The sequence below is a fragment of the Falco cherrug genome, chromosome Z, assembly GCF_023634085.1.
Source record: "Falco cherrug isolate bFalChe1 chromosome Z, bFalChe1.pri, whole genome shotgun sequence".
In the NCBI taxonomy this organism is placed as follows: domain Eukaryota; kingdom Metazoa; phylum Chordata; class Aves; order Falconiformes; family Falconidae; genus Falco; species Falco cherrug.
In genome coordinates, this window is record NC_073720.1 from 62,677,506 (window position 1) to 62,698,342 (window position 20,837).

The following is a 20,837-nucleotide window of genomic DNA, read 5'->3' on the forward strand; positions in this document are numbered from 1 at the left end:
TGTGTATGCATTTTTCCATGTTAAGGGAAGAAAGTGCTTAAAAATCTCGTCTCAAACTGTTAAGAGTTCAACTTGCTTTTTGAGTGTTTAGGACCAAGTGTAGTTAATGTCCAATATTCACATCCTTTTTGCTTTTATTGTAAATTATTTCTGTCCACTTCCCTGCCCTCCTGCCTCTTTTTTTTTTTTTTTTTTTAAATAGACAATAGATGCCATGGACCCTTGGGAAGATCTTACTGAACTTGGTTATCATCTCACTGATCTACCAGTGGAGCCACACCTTGGTAAAATGGTGTTGTGTGCTGTTGTTTTGAAGTGCCTGGATCCTATTCTTACTATTGCTTGCAGTCTTGCATATCGAGACCCTTTTGTCCTACCTACACTGGCCTCTCAAAAGCGTGCAGCCATGCTGTGTAGAAAACGTTTTGCTGCAGGAACATTTAGTGACCATATGGCGCTTCTCAGGGCTTTCCAGGTACTATTTCATCTTCAAAAAGAGTACTAATCACAATAGATCACGTGCCAAACTAAATGATGGACCAATCAAGTTAGTTGTAGAATGATAGATAAAGTTTCTCCTTTAAGGACATAATTTTTGTCTACTAGTTTCCTGTATATTGGACTCATAAATCTGTGAGGGAACACTTTTGGTCGTATTTTTTGTTCATATTTGCAAACCTGGTTAAATTCTGAATGTTCTTTATAAAGGTGCCACTTTATATCCTGCTACACCGATAACTTAAAATCATGATCTTTGTAATAACTTAATATAATGATCTTATAATAACATAGTGATCACTGTGCTGATTTAGGGAATGGGTAAAGAGAATCTAGTACGTAACCAGGAAAAAAATAATCTAGTTTGATACATTTCTTTCAGAATGGTTTCTGCTTTTGTTCTGTTGATGTAAATGCCATTTTTTAAAAAAATGCATTTCTTTATATTAGCTAATCAAATTAATAGGCAAATGTAAACCAATGTTCTTTACAGGCGTGGCAGAAGGCGCGCAGTGGTGGCTGGGAGAAAGCCTTCTGTGAAAAGAACTTTCTGTCTGAAGCCACGATGGAAATCATCATAGGAATGAGAACACAGTTGCTTGGCCAGCTTAGAGCCTCAGGTAGATTTCTTGGAAAAGATTTTACATAGTTTTGGAATCAAGTGTATACCTAGTATAAGTGTATACAAATTGTAACAAGAATAGTGTTCACTGGTGTCATTTTCATGCCTTGATTTGACATCGACCGGTACACATTTATGCTGGGCATGGTGCAGATGCTGGAGTGAGGAAGGTTGGCTGGGCAACAGCTGATCTAACTGAAAGTGCCCTGATTGTTCCTGGTGCCACACTGGCTTTCCGTGTGAGATATGTTTCCTTGGGTTTTTGCATTCTAATAAATTATTTCCTTAGGAAATGTCTTTGTGTTGTAATTCTATTCTATGTTAGCATAAACCCCCTTATGAGGAAGGATTTCAGTGTAATGGTTTCTTCTTTGTGCTGTTAAGGTTGGCAGTGGTGAAAAGTGAAAGAAATTTGTACTTTATTTTACTTTTTTTTTCTCCCAAATTCTTTTTGATAAGCAAAAAAGTAGATCTTAAATACAAGCAAGTATTTTGTCCTCTTCTTTCTTCAGGTTTTGTTAGAACCAGAGGAGGAGCCGATATTAGAGATGTTAATACTAACTCTGAAAACTGGGCTGTAATTAAAGCTGCCTTAGTGGCTGGGATGTATCCCAATCTAGTGCATGTAGACAGAGAAAGCCTGGTTTTGACTGGACCAAAGGAGAAGAAAGTGCGATTTCATCCTACCTCTGTTCTTAGTCAACCTCAGTATAAAAAGGTAAAATCACTTTGACTTTATAGTTCACAAAAAAGAGCACTGTACTCTTATCACATGTTTAGAAATGTCTCTTCATAGTAGCCAGTACTTTGAAAGCAGCATGTGCATTAAACACTACATTTTTAGAAATTCTTTTTCCTAGCAGTTGATAAAATAAAGAACTGGAGTTATTTATTTTTCCAATATTTTTTCATCAAAACTTACTTCAGTTAGGCCTTCTAGATGGAATAAGACACAATGGTAAAAAAAAAACCTAGTTAGGAAACTCTTTTAAAGATGTAACTATCCCTGCTTATAATAGCAGGAGGAAGTTCTGCTCTGAAACTGGTTTGGTTTTTTTTTGATCATTTTTTAAAGCAAAGTATTTTTGTTTCAAGATGGTAGGATAATTTGTGAGTCTGGTTGAATTCTCTCTTGCTTTTTTTTTTATTTGGTATCTTAAGTTTATGTGTGTATAAAAATTTATTTATTTCTACATATATAAAATAGGAAATACATTAAAATTTATTTTAATTACAAATAGAGGGTAAAATATCCTAGTCTTATTTGCTCCTACGCAGATTCCTCCAGAAAACGGGCAAGCTGCAGCCATTCGGGCACTCCCTACAGACTGGCTTATATATGATGAAATGACGAGAGCTCACAGAATAGCTAATATCAGATGCTGTTCAGTTGTAACACCTGTCACTGTGTCACTCTTCTGTGGACCAGCTAGATTACCAAGTAATGCTTTGCAGGAACTTTCATCCTTTCGAGGTATAAAGGGGTTTGGATTTGTAATGTTTCCATTGGTATATACTAGTATGGCATATGGAAGTCTTATTTGTCAAGAATATATGTAATAATTATATTGCCTAATTCTTAAAATGACAAAGCTACAGTTCATGTGGTTATTTAAGAATAGTTTATAAGCTCTGTAATAAATGTCTCAGTTCTGCAAATCCTTTTAGATTTCGTATCCATAAATTACAGTTGCACAGTTCTGGAGTCTCACAAATTACAGTACAGTTTGTTACGAAATAAAAAATGCAAACAAAATGTCCGATGACAGTATTAATGCTGAAAAGTGTAGTATATATGTTTTATTCTACAGACTAGTTCAAGTGATACTTTGAACCAGATTTTTCAAATTGAATAATAATTTAGAAACTGTCAGTGTGGCAAATAGTCATTTCCAGCTGAAACATGTGTTTTAAGGATTATTTTCTCCTGATAACTTTTAATAACAATTATTTGTAATATTTACTATAAGTAAATGGGAATATATAGAAATGTCCATATTTATTTTTTTTTAATTTAAATGGAGTGCTGTAGGAAGAGAAGCAAAAATATTCTGTCCTGCTGCCAGTTCTCTAGAGGTATTAGATGGAATCAAAGTAAGAGTCCAAGTTATTTTTGAAGTTTTTCTGTCTTGCTCTTAAACTGTTGCCCTTAGAATAGTGTTTATGCAGATTGAATTGCACCTGAAAAAAAAAAAGGATCCTACAAAATAGCCATATGTATTTATAATTAATTTCTTTCTTAATATGTCTTTAAATCTGCTGGTTTACTAGGAAATAAAGCATAGAGCAATGTATAGTTTTGCAAACAGCTCCAGGCAAAAGTTTGAACATGGCTTGTTGATATTGATGAAGGTACATGAGTGAGTCAGATCACATCAATACAGGTGCTTACATAGCAGAGACCTCAGCAGATCTGGATTTTGGAGTTTTGCTCAGTGAAGCAAAGACTTATCAGGGAGGTGTATTTACAGAAAATAGTGGTTTTACAAACATTTACATTTTAAAATAAAATCTAGAAGGAAAATGGTTTTATTGCTGGTAGTACAGTAGTGTTCAGGTTTTTGGGTGTAGGTGGAAATAATACAGAAATGTTAATACACCTTTTATATTTAATTCAGGGGACAGTGTATCTAATGATAACAGTGATAGTGAGATAGAGGACAAAACTGCTGATTTGGCACTACTGAAGCTAGATGAATGGCTGCATCTCAAACTGGACCCTGAAGTAAGTAATGTATCACTTCAATGTTTCTTTCTTGTAGAAGCATGTTTATGTCATATTTTATTAAGAAGAGTTCTGAAACGTTTGGGTAACCAAGACTTTTCTGTAAAAATGGCTGTCACAGTCTGATTGAGTCTCTCAGATTTACAGGACAATGTACTCTGTCATTTAATCTTTATTTCATGAGCTGATTAGAAATACAGCAAAAATCCAGGGGCTCGATCCCTTTTGCCCAGACTAAGTCTGTCGCATGAATTCACTTACTCACCATTCAAGTTGTAAGCTTTCATAACTTAAAACCTGTAACTCTCAATTCATACACCTATGAGCAAAAAGAAAAAAAACCCCTGGCTGCATAATGGCCCCTCTTTCTGGCCACGTGTCCTGCCTATGTGGTGCTCTTGCTTTGACCTACTGGCACTCCTCCCAGTACACATTGAGCCTTAGCATGGACTGAGTTAACCAAAACCTGAGCAGCAGCTGACTGAACAGTCACAATGGCATATTGTGTATTTCCTTCTATGAGAGGGTGACTAAATTTGGATCAAAATGGAACACTTGGAGTTGTTGAAAGAAAGTTCTATCAGATTTTAGAGAACAACAAAAAAACACTTTTTGAAGGCAGAAGTATTCAGGTCATTGAGAAGCTCTGGCTGTGGTAAGAGGTAGTGTACTTTATGAATTAGGGAACACTTGGACTTACCAGATCTAATAATAATACTGTCTCTTCTAGAGCTGTTCAAAAGTATGATTATTTTAGAAATGGAAGCATTTCTGATAACATGGGGATTAACTATAGTCTTATAAATTCAGTCATCTCATTGAGCAGAAGTCTGTGTAAGGAAAATACGTTACTTACAGCTCTTTTCCCTCTGGTATGAATTAAGAGTGCATGAATACAGACAGTATTGATTGAGATGAGGGCACATGAATTGACAGGAATGGCATAGAGCATTAAAATATTTTTGTTTTCTCTTTTAAAGGTAACATTTTAAAGTGAAAAATAAAAAGTTTTTTGTGGGTTTACAATCTGATTTTAAGTTCGGTGCAAAGCTAAATGAAATAAAACATTCTAAAAGTGATCTTGCACCTGAGGGAAGAAAAGATTAACTTAACAGCTTTAGTTTAGATGTGGGATTTTCTTCCTTTCCCCAGCACTTTAATCTTGCCTTTCAGTTTGGACCATGTTCATTTTAGAATGCCAAAGGCTGCCTGATAGGAAAGATGTAGAGTACCCTTACCTGTCTGATCTAATTTTTGTTAGTCTTTAACAGAATTGAAATTTGTTACAGGCTGCTTGTTTGCTGTTCCAACTCAGACAGAAGTGGCATAACTTATTTCTGCGTCGTATGCGAGCTCCTTCTAAACCATGGTCTCAAGTTGATGAAACAACTGTAAGAGCAATTATAGCTGTTTTAAGTACTGAAGAACAGTCTGCAGGTTTGCAGCAGCCTTCAGGTATTGGTCAGAGACCAAGGCCTATGACTTCTGAAGAACTTCCTTTAGCGTCTACGAGGGGGTCAACCAACAGTAGAAAAAGCTCAGCAGACACTGAATTCTCTGATGACTCCTCTAACCCTGAAAAGTAAGCTTTTGAGATCTTCTAGAGACTGTAGGTTGTAACTTACTTAGCTATAAAAAGCATTGCTTGGATTTCTGCTAGTAATAACAAGGAAGAAACAACAGAAATACAGTTGAAGGAATTGATACCGTCCTGTGCTGTGTTATAGTTCTGATTTCATTGAGAAGTATTTTATATGTTTGCCTGTTGTTTGAGAGAGCAGTCAGGAATACTGTCCATGAATTGTCACCTCTGGGAAGAAGTAGCAGAAAAGGTTTAACTGCAGCATTCAAAACCAATGCATAATCGGTACCTTTTTAGTTAATATTGAATATGTTTTGGAATCAGTGTAATATATATAGTCATGCTATAGGCTGATATGTAGATACAAATTATTCTATGACCACTTACGAAAATCCTGGTGTGTCCTGTATCTACCTTTACTTTTTAGAGTTTTAATGAAATCTATGCCTCCTGCACCTCACCAGCTAAAGAAGTACAAAGAAAAAACCTCTTTGCGCTCCAAACGAACTTCAGATGACAGATCAGATCAATCATCAGCAAAGTCTACAGATAGCAGTAGCTATCCTAGCCCCTCTGCTAGTCCTTCTCCAGTATCTGTAAAGGTAGAGTCCTCCTGAACAAGTTACCCCATTCTTCAAAATTAATAGAATTTCAGAAATAAATTTGCTGATACCTTTTAGCAGCAATCAGGTATTATACTGATACATTAGGAAGCTAACTTAGAATTTCATTTTTAACAGCTGCATAATACTTTTTCTTTCTGGAACTTAAAAGCTAGACTAAATATCCTTGTTACACTAGTAATACAGTAAAAATACTATTCTTTGCAGACTGCTGAGCTAAAGATATCCAAAGTTGAAAAAAATCAGATTAAATTGATATAATAACCACTGAAGGGGATTTAATTTCTTTTCCTAAATCAGTGTACAGTACATGTACTTCTGAATTCTTTGAAGTCTGCCTTCCTCTGCTTCTGTAAATGGCATACATTGGTATTGATTCTTTGTAAGTTTTGTGCTATCTGCCTTATGACTGCTTGCTTTCTTTACGACAGTTATTTTAACAAAGCATGCATTTTTAATGAGGTTATTGGCAGAGTTTTTCCTGTGTACTTGAAACAGTAAACTGCAGTACTTTTAAACAGATCATTGAGAGGAAACCCCATTGTTCCTGTAGCCACAGACGTGTTGGAGGATTTAGTAATTCCTCTTAGTCTTTCAGTTTTTAAATTCAGCCAATGTAAAAGGAAGAAAAATTGTTTCCTGAAGGTGGAAATGTGGGTAGTATGCTTCAGGCTACAGTCTGATGTATATTATAGTATTTTTTATTATTATAATACATTAATATATATAATAATTCTAATGATTAATTTTGTGTCATTTGAAGGTGTGTCAGACTTCAAAGAATTGTAATTAATCACTAGACTGTTTAGGTCTGTTCTGCTACACTTGTTTGCTGCCCCTTGTGAATTAATTATTATTCTGGAAAGTGCTTAAATATAATAGATGTGAAATAATTTTTAAGACCAGTTCAGGCAGTACTGGCTGATAGATTCTGTGTTTCTTGTAGAGTCTGGGGGAGGAGGGTGGGAGCACAGTCAAGGGATTTCTGTCTTAACAAGGGATTTCTAAAACTTCAGAACTAAAGTATGGTTTATTTTATTGTAGCTTAATTTAATTTAATTTTTCCAGGGTTCCAAACCTCCTTCACCAAGACCAAATATGTCAGTTCGGTACTTTATCATGAAAAGTAGCAACTTGCAAAACATTGATATTTCTCAACAGAAGGGTATATGGTCTACTATGCCAAATAATGAACATAAACTAAATAGAGCCTTTTGGGAGAGCAGCATGGTTTACTTAATATTTTCTGTTCAAGGGTCTGGACACTTTCAGGTGAGCACTTAATACTAAATATTAGCTTTGGCTGATGACTTAGGACTATGTATAGTATGAATATTTTTGCTTATGACTTCTGATCTTCTAATAAGTAAAGTAGTAAGCAAGTGTCTCTGGTTGCTGAGGAAAGAGTGCTTCATTCTCTGAAATATGCCCTTTTAGCTAACTGAATTTGTCACTCAAAGGCCAAGGCTGAATTGCCTCCAAACGTCTTGAGTCAGAATAATGTTTTTCCCCTTCATTAATCCTTTAAAACAACAACAAAACAAACAAACAAATCCCAACAAAGCAGAACGTTGCTACTCTTTTCTCTGCATGCCAAAATAAATATTGTAATTGAACTAACAGTTACTATCAAGTTGCAGCTTTCTAAAGCCAGGAAACCCACAGTTGTCTTTATTACAAATTTTAGTAAAATCTGTTTTGACTGAGATGTAGTTTCTAAAACTTAGGAAGCTGGAAGGTCATGGCTATGATTCTTCTGGAGCTCTGCCTGAACTTCAAGTTTCACACGGTGTTTGTCAACGTGTTGACAAATGTGTAGCCAATTTGAAGTTAAAGACTTGACCTGGTAGTGCGAAGTTGCAGGTTAGCTGTGTTGTAGAGCAGGCTAAACTCAGTTGTTCCAGGTAATGAATGTTCACCTTACTTTTTTATATATGAACTATTAATAAAAGTCACCTAAACTTGAAATCTAATGAACTAGCCAAAATACAGCTGTCTTGGTGATACCACTGAAGGAGATATATGAAGGTGAGATATACATACAATGATTTGACAAATGCAAATGTAGTGTTGGAAAGTAACTTTGAGCATGCCAGTTTGTACTGAAAATGGGCTGTTGTATTGGCGATCTTAGATGAGGAAGCTGGGAGGGGAAGAAGTGCTGAAGTCAGGAGTGTAGGTGGTTGTGGTTGCCTTCCCCTTCCGGTTTTCACAATGCACTGGACGTTCATGGAAGTGTGAGATTAACATTCCTATTAATATCCTCTTGTACCAAGTGTCTCTTTACTTTCCACTTCTATTTCTTTTCTGTTCCTTTTAGTAATCTCCATTTCAGTCTGGGCTGAGCTATCTAGGACTGCATGTCTTACAACAGTAGTGTGTGCTGCTAACTTTCATAGTGCGCTGCTTCTCTTGGACTCCTGAGTCATAACTGGCATAAATTTGGGTGTGTGGTTGGTTTGTTGTTTGTTGTTTTGTTTTGTTTGGTAGTGTGGGCAAGTAGGGGTGTCCTTTAAGTTAGAAGCAATCTTAGATTTGGTTCTTTCTGAATACTTTTGGAAACTCCTTCCTGTGGCATTGAAGAAGGAAATAAAAGCAACTTTGACTTATTTCTTTGAAGAACAGCTATACTCTTAATTCTATGTGAAAATTTGTTAACATACAGGGACATGGGAAGGAGGGATTGGATTTCTGCAAAAAATACTGACAACTAACAAGGAGTAGCTAATGGATTGTTATGTAGTAGAACATTGATCTTGAGGCCTTACACCTCAAATGTTTTTACCACACCTTTTCAACCTCTGTTATAAAGCTTAAAAAGACATTAATGGTAATTGGACAGATTGAGAGACGTTCTCTGTGGTCAAACACTAGAAGATATATTTGAAGTGGAAAACCAGATTACATTTTTTAACTTTCTAGATATAAACATTTTAAAAGATCCAGCTTTATAGGGGAGTATGTGGGGATCACTTTGAAACTAATATGAAAGTTTCATATGAAGTCCAGTGATTTATTTAATTCCAGCATAAGCAGATACACTCTAATTACGTCTTTCCTTTCATATTGTGGTTTTTGTTCCAGGGCTTTGCTAGAATGGCTTCAGAGATAGGGTGTGAGAAAAGTCAAGACTGGGGATCTGCTGGTTTTGGAGGTGTATTTAAGGTGGAGTGGATCCGAAAAGAAAGCATTGCTTTTCAGTTTGCACACCATTTGCTCAACCCTTGGAATGACAATAAGAAAGTGCAAGTAAGCAGGGATGGCCAGGTAATGTTATTATCTGCTAAAGCCTTCTTTACTTGGTAGAACTGTGTATTGTTTCTTAGCTTTCTTAGTCTTGATATTTATCTCAACTGCCCTCATGTATCTGTTACTCTGAATCACAGTTCATTGATGCATTGTACATTCTGCTAATGCATTACTGTTGAAGTAATGGAAACTGTAAGAGAGTGGTTTCTTTCTTAAGAATCATTTTAAAAAACATATTAAAGCTGCATGCTTCCAAAAATAAAAGCTTTTTGGAATTTATAATTTTGGTTCTGGAGATTTGAACCCTGTTTGGTTCCTGTTTGTTCCCTGAGATAGTCTGTCACACCCAAGTAACTGTTCATAATTATAGCTTTGAGTTTCCTGTAAAGCATGAAGAGAATCTTGAGATTTGACATAAAGCTTTAGGACAGTTCTCAAATCCATTAAAGCCAAATATAGCTACAAAAAGCTGAAAGAGAATTGGCACAAGAGTTTTCTGTGGCAGTTTCTGTGTTCTCCCCAGTCCCCTCCCAAAATATTGCCTTGATAACAAGATTCTAGAACTAAACTTCATATCACCTTCTCACTACTTTCCCCAAACCTCTCCAGTTTTAACAGTGAGGAAAGGAACATAGTGTAAGAACAGGGAAAGGAAAGTAGCACATGATGGAGCTAACAGTGCTTCTGTTATAAGTGGCTCTTAAGACCTAAACAGTCTTAATGATCTGAAAACCAACTGATTTATAAACATTAATATCCGTGATTCCACAAAGAGCCGCTGTATTACTTGCGACCCGCCTTTCCACATTCTCCACCACACTTGATGAAATTAAACTTAAAAGATGTGGAGAATAATGATCTTTTGTTAATAAGTGACCTGTGGAAGGTACAAAGTATATGGTGCATGTGTTCTTATATATGGTGATGGTGTGTTCACTGGGAACTCTTAAGTACTGACATCTTACTGTAAATGAAAAAAACCCAACAAACAACCTGTAGACCAGGGTTGCTTATAAAAGCTTTTATCTCCTCTTGAGCCCTAGTAAAAAAACTATGTGTATGTGTCAACAGCAAAAGGAATGAGCTCTTTTCGAAAGACTGAAAGCAATTACCAGTAACTTCATCTAACACTTCTGTTATACACAGTTTCTGTATGTTCTGTAGCATACAGTATAGTAGCAGTGCAAATAACTTCTTTTATTTCCTGCTTATTTCTAGGAGCTGGAGCCACAAGTTGGAGAGCAGTTGCTACAGCTTTGGGACCGTACTCCTTTGGCAGGAAAAAGCTCAACTGATTGAGCATGTCCAGTAATGTGGTAGAGGTAGTTATTTCATGCATTACTTGCTGATTTCATGATAAAGGAAAAATTATCTATATACAATGTATCATTACAGTACTGTTTTTCCTTTGTAGTTTGTGGAAGAACAGGTACACTTAATACTAAATGCTCTCTTCCTTTTGATTTTTTCTTTTTTTTTAGCTGTGGTTGTTGAAATATCGGCTATAACCACTAGAACCAGCAGCATGCCTACAATACAAAGATGAAGAAGAAGGCGGCGCAACAAGCTCCTGCAGTTGTTAGTCATGCTGTGCAGCTAGCAGTGGAAAAATAAGGGGGGATATGTTAGTTTCAGTATTCCCTTGTCTTAACAAATATCATAATGTTATTCACTAGCTTTTTTTTGACTGAATTATTTTTTTACAGTAGTTGCAGTTGATATTTGAAAACACAGTCAAGTTCCAAACTGAAACAACGGACCACATAATTTAGTTTTGGGTTTAAAATAGCACAGCAGACAGTTTAAATATACAGTTTACACTGAAAGCTTTCTCAACACTGTAAAATGTATGAGTGAAACCAGTGTAATATTAATTAATCATTCTTGCAGTTTGTGTAAAATAAATAAATTGAGAATAGATGTCTCCAAAGATATTGGAAGGTTCCATAAGTATCCATGTTGAACTTCTGTATGCATGGTGCGAGAGAGAAGGACATATTCATACAAACAACTGGGCAGCTGGAGAATGTTAAGTTTTAATTTAAATAGGTAAGTGAAAGGAGCATGAGAATTTTGAGAATGGGTTGGTCCAGCAGCGTTTCCAGTTTCAGTTTTCACCTTTAGAAGGTACACACTTCGTCAAGCTGTAACAGTCTTTCAGAGGCCTACTGCCAAATGGTACTTTTAATAGCTCACTAATTTGGTTTTATTTCTTTCAAAAAAAAAAAGAAAAAAAGGAAAAATTGCCAGTATGAATTTCATCTTCGGTGTAGTCTTCATGCTTGCTTTCTGTACCTCTTTCAATTTCTTCTTCTGTGCTACTGTTGGTTTGTTTTATTGGACTTTTCCTTAGTTGTCAGCATACTGTACTATGAGGCTGGTATAAATTCAGTCTGCTCACTGTAAGCACTATGGTTTTGGTCATTCTTTGATTAAACAGAGGTTTTTCTGCTTCTGAGCCTGTACTTAGATTTTTCATGTCTGCTAAGAATATTCACACAGTTCAGAGTGCCCTGTGTATTCCTTCTTGCATTCTGTGTAGCGACTTCCATGCACAAACAGTCAGTTTTGCCTTTGCAAGACTAAATGGGTCCTTGTAAGACTGGTATTGACTAATAAGGTATTTCTGGACACAGTGCATACCACAGAGCTGTGAGGCTCATATTGCCTTATGTGATACTCCCAGGCCTGTGGCCACAAAGGAGTGGGGGGTGGTATTGCCTCGTGCAGGGCTCCTGGGCCCTGCGCACACCGAGGGCAGAGCTGGCACAGAGCGGGAGCAGTGGTGGGGTGTAATGTTTGGTGAACAAGCCCACACAGTGCTTCTGCAGCTTGCTGATAAAAAGAGCGGTCCAGCCAAGGAATTCACATTCCCCAAGGTCATTGTCTGGTCTGGGTCACTTGCCTGGAGAAGAGCCAGCCCTGCTGCCTGCCTGACAGCCATGGTCATGTAGGTCTTCACATGCCTGAATGTTAGGTCTCACCCAGTCTTGGTGAATTACTTGACTTGCTTTTGTTATGAACTAGATAGTTGTACCAGATAATTGTACTGCTGATATATATATTTTCCTGTACTGTTACTTAAACTGTTTTTTATCCCTGAAGTTGTTGGTCTGGAGTCTGTTACCATCTCATGAACCTGTAACATGGCAGAGCTGCCTTAAGTCCTTACACTGTTGTCAGAAGTTGGATATGGTGCACTGCATCATCTCTGACCTGCAGTGGCTGCCTTAGTTGATTATTTTGGGATCTTGCCCCTGCACATGGATGTCAGATTCTGCTTTGACTGCAGAAAGTCAGAAAGACAGAAACATGAAGAGAGATTTACCCTGCTTACATCTCTTCGCTCTTTGCTTAGAGATACTGAGCAGTGTTTGTAAGCAGCCCAAGCCCAAGTTGACTACCTACAAAAAGAACCAGCCCACACCCAGCAGGACACTGGGGCAGCAATAGAGGAGAATGCTAGCTCCTGCCTATGTTAGAAGCCATCAGGCTAGTGTGGAGAAACGACAGCAACGCACGGTCCCCCTGTAGCAGTATTGAAAAACTTGACCATCATCTGGAAGCTGCGGAAGAGGGAATGTATAGAGACCCAGAAGACAGGGAGCATACTTGAACTGATTCAGATTCAGACAATGTTGTGCCCAATTCCTGCCTCCCTGAAGACTTAGTAATCCAACCTGTTGTTAAAACAGAGTATGATGCTACTGGAGGTATGACAAGTGCCTCCACATGCTCTTTCATGAGCACAGACCTAGCCAAACTAAGCACATGCTATCAGAAGTCTGGGGATTATTTAACTTGGCTTGCAGATACGTTATGTGACTATCTGAGTTTTGGACTAGAAAGCCTGGAGGCTCACTTTGGGGTCTGGGGTCCAACTACAGGTTCCAGCAGGAAGTGTAGATGTAGCCGTGTCTTTGGGTTAATACCTAGGTTGTAGTGATCGACAGCTTCACTGTGCTAGCAGGCTACTTTGTATAAACAGTGCATGCCACAGTAACGGCTATGCCTGCCCTTGAAGAGGAACTAAAAGACTGGTAAGAGGGGAACATCCTGCTCCAGAAGGCCCCAGAGGCTAGATGATTGCCAAAGAAACATGAAGTCAGCAAAACTGCAGTAACCAGGGGAAAGGTAAAGGTCGCAGGGGGAGATTGCAACCACCAACTCAATTTTAGAGCAGGAACTGTCACCGTCTTGACACCTGCAAGGAGCATGTGTACTAATCTGCATGGCAAGGGAGGGTGATTTGAATATAAGTAACCAGTCAGCATGGGCTTAGGTGGGTTTTGCTAATCACGTAACAAGATGAATACACTGTAGTTCTTCAGTGTGGTGTGCTAGTTTCATGGAATCGCCAACTACCGCCCGTCTCTCTGCAGACACAAAATCCCTATCTTGGCTCAGTGTGTAAAACTGACTTACTGTGCACCAGGTGTGGGACCCTGCTTGGGAGAAAACATAGTCGCTGTCTTCCAAGCAGCACTAGCATATATTGTGAAGTACCTGAGATGACTTGAGGTCCCCTGGCTATTCCCTGGGCCAGTCCCACAGATTTGGAATTGGGCATCACTAGGCTGTTTATCAATCATGCTCTAGAAGTAGCCCCTGTGGCAGAGGAAGACCTATGTGGACATTGTGACATGTGGCCCACTGGTGGCCACTAACCAAAAACGGTCCTGGTTCGCTCAGAGCCCATTTAAAGTCAATAGGCACGGGCCTTACAGACACATCACCCAGATCCACGTGGCCCAGCTCTTACAAAAGGTATTTTCTGCTGTGCCCATCCATACTTTGTGTCCAGGTAGTTAAAAAAGCCCCTAAGCACATGCAAAAGAAGAGGTGTGTGCAGGAACTAATTATGCATTGAGATGCTTTTAAGTACACTTGAAACTACTTTCCTCTTCCATGATTTGTCAGTTTTCATGGTGACCAGATTTCATACAATTGGTTTCATTTTAGTAGATACTTTAGCAAGTATTTTAAAACAAGGTTCACATGATTTTGCTTGTTGCGCATGTCTTTGTTTTAATGATTTTAGTACTGACAAAACTAGGATAAATCCGTGTGGCCCATGTGGACAGTTAGTTAATGTGATATTTTTAGTTCTTTTAGATCTTTGAAGTTCTAATAAGCTGAAAATTTGTTGTTCAGTTGTACTCTGTCTTCTTCTTTTGTTCGTATCTTCTGCTTTTTCTCCTTTTGCATATAACTTCATGGACATGCATTCCAATCACTGAATTCAGAAAAGACAGTATCAGAGATAAGTAGTGTCTAGTGCACAGATCTAGGGGACTTCTCTTGAAGCTGCTGAAGCATTGAAAGTTCATCTGTAAGGACATAACGGTGCTGGGTTTTATATGATTATTCTTCAAAAAAAGAATCTTATCTCTGATCTCTTTAATTGTGCACTGAGTGCCACAGTGTATAAGTGCTTCCTAGTGACTTCTGAGGCCACCTTTACCAGACAGTCAACCAGTAATTGCTTCTGTCCACGCTTTGAACTTCTGTCATTCAGCAACAATAACAGATAGTCTGTAAAACTGAAGGCTTTTTCCGCAAACAGCAATAGTGCAGCTTGTCTATGCCACAGTCTGCAAGGAGCATCATATCGTGTAGTTTGTATCTATAGTAGATTTAAGCATTGTCATAATTGACCTACATTACTAGAAGAGGTTATTGTGAATGAACACTGAAAATGTGATGCATAGTAATCTTGTTTTGTTCTGCAAAATCATTTGCAGAAATATTTTCTTTCTAAATAAAAATATACGTGCTGTCATCCCTTTTTCAGTGTGCTGTCATTCCCTTTTTCATTTGAAATGAACAACTGTTTCTTGGTAATACCATAGTAATACACATTTCTGACTTGTAACTTTCAATAAATCAGTATAAATTATTTTTGAGTGAGTCTGTCTGAATGTCTACAATAAAATACTCCACTCTTGAAAGTCAGAGGAAAGTGACCTCATTTTCTTAGGTAAACTACTTTTATTTTCTGCATTGCAATCCATACAAATTTTGCTAGGTTTCGTCTGTGGAAATAATGGTATTTTTATGGCCAGGCATTAATTTAGTTAAATCCATGTAAAATGTCTATCCAGTTACTTCACTGTGCAGCGGTGAATTTTCTGATGCTTCTATCCGCAGAATCCTCTGCTCTGGTTTCGTGTTAGGTCTGTAAAACCACCACTTTGAATGTTTTGAAAAGCAGTCTTTTGAGCCAGTGAGCACGTTCCGGTTTCCTGACCCTCTGTATAGACATTCAGTTTTTTCACTCTGTTCTTTGTATCACCCTGGTCACCAAAGAGAGCGTTGTCTTGGCAGCCGTGCATGTGATGATACCAGCAATATCATCAGTCTGCGGGAGAGCTCCAGCACTGAGGCTCCGTACTGGGATTCTTAGACACCCAGCCTGCCTGGTAATAACTGAACGTGACTATACCTGAAGTGAAAACTAAAGCATCATGAAGGGCAAGGATGTGAATCTATGTGAAAAATACCAGGGTAGCAACAGCATGGCATTTGTGGGATCCTTGTATTTGTGATGGGAAATAGGACAAATGGCCCATCACCATCTTCTGTGGAACAGTAGAAATCACAGCTTGGAGGCTGTCAGGCGGGAGTTGATTTGCTCTGCTTTAGAGTAAATGAAGGTCTTGCAATCTAGCCAGTTGTCAGTGAACACCAAGGTGAAGAGGAAGGGAACAGAAATAGAATTAAGGACTGTTGTGGTTTAACCCCAGCCTGCAGGCCCCACACAGCTGCTTGGATTGTGGGCTGAATTAAAGACAGTTTAATAGGTAAAGCAAAAGCTGCACACGCAAGCAAAGCAGAGCAAGGAATCCATTCACCACTTCCCACGGGCAGGCAGGTGCTCAGCCATCCCCAGGGAAGCCGGGCTCCGTCACGCGTAACGGTTACTTGGGAAGATAAACACCACAACACCGAACATCCCCCCCCTCTTCCATCTTCCCCCAATTTATATAGACTCACCATGGTGTCATATGTATGGAATATCCCTTTGGGTAGTTTGTGTCAGCTGTCCCGGCTCTGTACCCTCCCAGCTCCCCGTGCCCCCCCAGCCCTCTCGCTGGCCGGGCCCGAGACTCTGAGAAGTCCCTGACTCAATAATCACTACTTAGCAACAAGTAACACATCAGTGTCTTAACATTGTTCTCGCAGAAAATCCAAAACACAGCACTGTAACAGCTACTGAGAAGGAAATAAACTACCCCAGCCAAACCCAGGACACAGCCACATGTTTGCAAAGGTTGTTCACCCGTGAGCAAAGCGTACGGGAGCAGTGCTGACTCAGGGCAGCTCCAGCCACGTTCCTCAAGACAGCAGGTGACAGCTATGCTAGTGGCTCGTGTGAGAAAATGCTGAGGTGTGCTGCCTCCTCCGGAACCTACTTCTGAAAATAAGTTAAAGGTGGCAAGCTGATTTGCCACAATGAGAATTTACTTCCTTTCTCTAGAAACTAAAGGAAGTTTGTTAAATATTTTGCAGCCTAAAATAGCTTATTTGTTGCAACTATCACTTTCAACATTTGCTTCCCCCACACCCTCCTCCCCTCCCTGAACTGATATAATTTCTGCTCCATCATCACAACATCTACAAAGACATCTCCTCCAGTGCTTGCAGGTAAAATTTCTACAGTGGAATTCTTTGCAGCTTTCATTTTAAATGCTTGGCTGTTGTCAAAATGAAATCGTATCTCACACCTGACAGGCCATTTTCTCTGGGTTGTGGTTGCATCCATTCACAGTTACCCCTAGGTGCTTTGTCTTTAAAGTGTATTAGAGTGGTTTCTACAACTACTCAATTATTATTTTTTCTTTTTTTCTTTTTTTTTTTTTCTTTTTCCGAGGAGCTAAAGGGATTTCTCCAGAGCAGCCACTTTCTGAATGTATTCAGTCACAACTTTTACTGTCTGAAGAATATTAGCGGTTGCTCTGCGTCTTTCTACTCACACTTAGCTGCACTGTTACCACGGATTATGCTATGTTGCTTTCAGCCGTCATTGCTGCTATCTTTGTTGCACCTTCTAACAGGTACCACAGTGCAGAAAGTAGGTGATGCTGCTCTGGATTAAAAGCTTTATTTGTTGTTATGATTCTTTTGGCAGATGTTGAAAGGAAGTTGCCTAAAATAAAAGTATAAACCTGGGTTTAAGACAAATAAGTTCTCAGGAAAGCAGACTGAGGGAATAACTTGCATCACTTTAGAGAATATAAAGTTAGAGTCCTGAAAAAACTAAAAAGCATGGCACATAATTGAATATGGCAATTCATAAAGGAGGCTGTATTTTATTTGTGTCAACCCCAGAAGGAGTTTTAAAGTTAATTCCATACCATGTGGGTGTGAAATTATTATTTTTTGCCTTGTGTTGTATAATGCACAGCTCTGAGATTCACAGCCTGATCTTGTAACTTTGCCTATGTGAATGGGTGTTTTACATTTGGTACTGTTGATGTATGAGCAAAGGTTGTAGCCTGAGGCTCTTAAATAATGCACCACTTTGTACCTCCCTCTAGGGAATACCTGGTGAAGCCCAGCAGCAGTCAAACAAGATTAAGGAACAAAACACAATTGTCAAAATTGCTTTTAAGTGAGGATGTTCTGGACACTGACAGAAACTGAAAGTGAAATTGTGTGACCATGTGAAATAGATTTAATATCTTCTGCTCTTGTAAAACATCTGAAGAATCTTTTTAAAACGAAGCTGTGCAGAAAAGGGTACCGACTCCCTGTGGGCTGACAAGCTTGCTGTGACTTTCAGCTTATAGTGTGTCCTATCAAAATGAGAGCACAAACCTTCCTTTTTTGATTGCTTTCATGCCTCTGTTCAGATTAAGGAACTTTTTCTGTACTCATGCTTTATAATACTAATACTCTGTATTAGTTTTAGTGCAGTTAGTAATGAAGAAATCTGTCTTGCAACTTGACAAGGGTAGCATTTCACAGGCTGCTGCTTTCAGCAGCTTAGCCACTGCTAGGTTTTAACATGCCCTAAAACCATATTAAATGAGGCGTCACCACTGTAAGACAATTACAGTGCTCTATTCACAGCTTTTATATGAAAGAGGCATCTAGCTTTTATTCTAAGATAGGCTTAGGGACTAGATAAGTACTAATCTAGGAGGGAGAGAAAAGAGAAAAGAAGGGCCACAGGGCACCTTAAAACAGGCTGTGAAGCTTCCAAGAGACTCATGAACTGAAGCTCTGCCTTATTTTCCTGGTTACCTACACAGACTGAATTGAACAGATTAAAATAAAGTACATGTGGCATGCATTCCATGTGTGAATTTCTCTGGCGCTTCTGTCTTCAGAGTCACAGTGCAAATAAATTACAAAGGATGGTAGCCCAGCTTGACGTTAGAGGACTGCAGTAGCCGTATTTGTCTTGCTCTTTAGTCTGACATTGACGTATAGCTGAGCTACTTTGTTCTGCTTTCATTCCTCTTTAGAGCATTGAAGCTGGATGAGGTCAGAAAGTAATTACAAAGCATGCCATGGTGCATTTACCCAAGGGAGGGTAACTTCCCCAGATGCAGTCTGCTGTTTTGTTTCCCACTACTCAAGTTCAAAACTAGCAGAAAACATGCTTTTCTCAGAAATGAGACTTAAAATTTTCATTTAAAAGTCAGTAGTATTTTGATTGAAACCAAAGATCACAGGCACCCTGTTTTAACACTCCTAGAAAAGAAAATGTTGCTGGAAATGGGACCAAGGGAGCTTTTAAATTGCCAGCCACAGAATCAGTAAGTAGTGGAGCTGATACACACTGAATTTTGTTTTAATCAATGGCACTCCACTCAGTAATGAACGAAACCAACAACAGATGCTGTCAGGCTTTGGTAAATGGGGACAAAAGGGTTATAGGCAGTATCTGTGGGCTGAAAGGTCACACCAGTCTATGTAATATAGAAGAATGGAAGGGTAAACAAAGTAGCTCTGTTACACTCATGTGAACATCAATACCACTTTTTTTTTAATGTGAGAAGTTTCTTGAACTCTGAACATGTCAAAGCTGTTGAATTGTTTGTAATACCAGTGATAAGACACCAGATGAGTAGGGGTGACACTGGAAGAAGCATTCATTCACCCTGTAGGAACAGAAGCACTGGTGTCACAAAAAATAGGACTCTGAAGATCCTTCAGAGCGAAGCTAGGTGGTGCAGTTGGCTAGCATATAAGCTCTTATTTGCTAGGGACTGTTTAAAACAAAACCTAGGTTTATTATCAGGTGCAAATGAAATGGCCTCTCCCCAGGAACAAGGACAAGCAGTGAATTATGGTAAGGAATTTGTATATTAGTCTTTTGCTTTATATCTGACATGCTTATCCATGAGTTTTCACTTCTCTGAAAAGGAAAAGAGGTACTAGGCTGCACAGAGATATTAGAAGATATGCCTTAAAAATTGTTTTTAAGTACTTTTCATGTTTTCCTCCTGTGCAAAGCAGACAGTATGAAGCCAGGGAAATAAGGCTATGTTAGTTATTAAAGGCTTTAAATCATAGTATTCTTGTGTAAACATTACTTCTCTGCAACGCTACTTACCTGCAAGAAATGGTAGTGTTGAGGGTGTTTATCCAAAGTAAAACCATCAGGTCAGGGTTCAGGATCAAGCTCCTAGGCCTGGTGTGGCTTCTTTCCATGATCTTGTATAACTTGTCAAAGTGCTTAACTTGCTTATAACTCCTCAGCCTTTTAGTGTTTACCTGCATTGCTTGTCAGGAGTTTTCTAGAGAACGGTTGTGGAGTGCCTCTTACTGAAATGCTGTGTATAAAAATAGTTTAAGTTTTGTTCTTTAGCTCTTAATCCCTCAGCACGCGGAAAATGCAACTCCTTGCCCAGCAGAAGTACAGACATCAGTAGGCCACTCTGTAACACCGAGCTCTGCCCCTTGCTCTTTCTGATGTCGTAGGTTGCCAGCCACAGATTTTTTCTATGGTTATTTTGTTTTACTCTGCTGGAGCCGTAAACTGAAGAGCCATTTCTTAAGAGAGCAGGAGCAGGTGATTCCAAAGTGTCAGAAGTCAAGCAAAGGGGCAGAGGGATGGCTGAGCTGAGCCGGGATCATCTCCTAGGTCTCAGGCAGAATAGGAAAGTGTATGGATGTTGGAAGCAAGGCCAAGCAACGTGGAAGGACTACCGAGATGCTGTTTGCTGCTGCAGGGGGAAAATTCATTTTGCCAAAGCTTGTTTAGAGTTGAGGCTGGCCAGCACTGTGAAGGACAGCAAAAAGGGCTTTTTAAGATATGTTAACAGCAAAAGGAGGATCAAAGATAACCTTGGTCTGTTGCTTGATGATGTTGGTCACCTCACAAATAGGGTCATAGACAAAGTGGAGGTGTTTAATGCCTTCTTCGCCTCTGCCTTTAACACCGATGATGTGCCCTGGGACCCCCGGAGCCCCGTGCTGGAAGACCATGACTGAGGGAATGACAGACTCCCAGCCAACCCTGAACGTGGTTGGGGCTTGCTGCTGCAGCTGTGTGTGTGTAAATCTATGTGCCCCAATAGGATC

At 38.9% G+C, this 20,837-nt stretch overlaps 1 protein-coding gene across 1 annotated transcript in view; it reads left to right on the forward strand.

The window, feature by feature from the left end:
* YTHDC2 (YTH N6-methyladenosine RNA binding protein C2) overlaps positions 1-12,403 on the forward strand; it is a 39,457-nt gene extending 27,054 nt beyond the window's left edge. Inside the window, exons 20-30 of the mRNA XM_055698907.1 lie at positions 203-475; positions 992-1,118; positions 1,633-1,838; positions 2,399-2,594; positions 3,739-3,845; positions 5,135-5,427; positions 5,855-6,029; positions 7,119-7,322; positions 9,135-9,317; positions 10,518-10,621; positions 10,781-12,403. Of these exons, the coding sequence (XP_055554882.1) occupies positions 203-475; positions 992-1,118; positions 1,633-1,838; positions 2,399-2,594; positions 3,739-3,845; positions 5,135-5,427; positions 5,855-6,029; positions 7,119-7,322; positions 9,135-9,317; positions 10,518-10,598 (1,845 nt within the window). The 3' untranslated portion in view covers positions 10,599-10,621; positions 10,781-12,403. The remainder of the gene's footprint in view (positions 1-202; positions 476-991; positions 1,119-1,632; positions 1,839-2,398; positions 2,595-3,738; positions 3,846-5,134; positions 5,428-5,854; positions 6,030-7,118; positions 7,323-9,134; positions 9,318-10,517; positions 10,622-10,780) is intronic.
* The last annotated feature ends 8,434 nt before the right edge of the window (positions 12,404-20,837 follow it).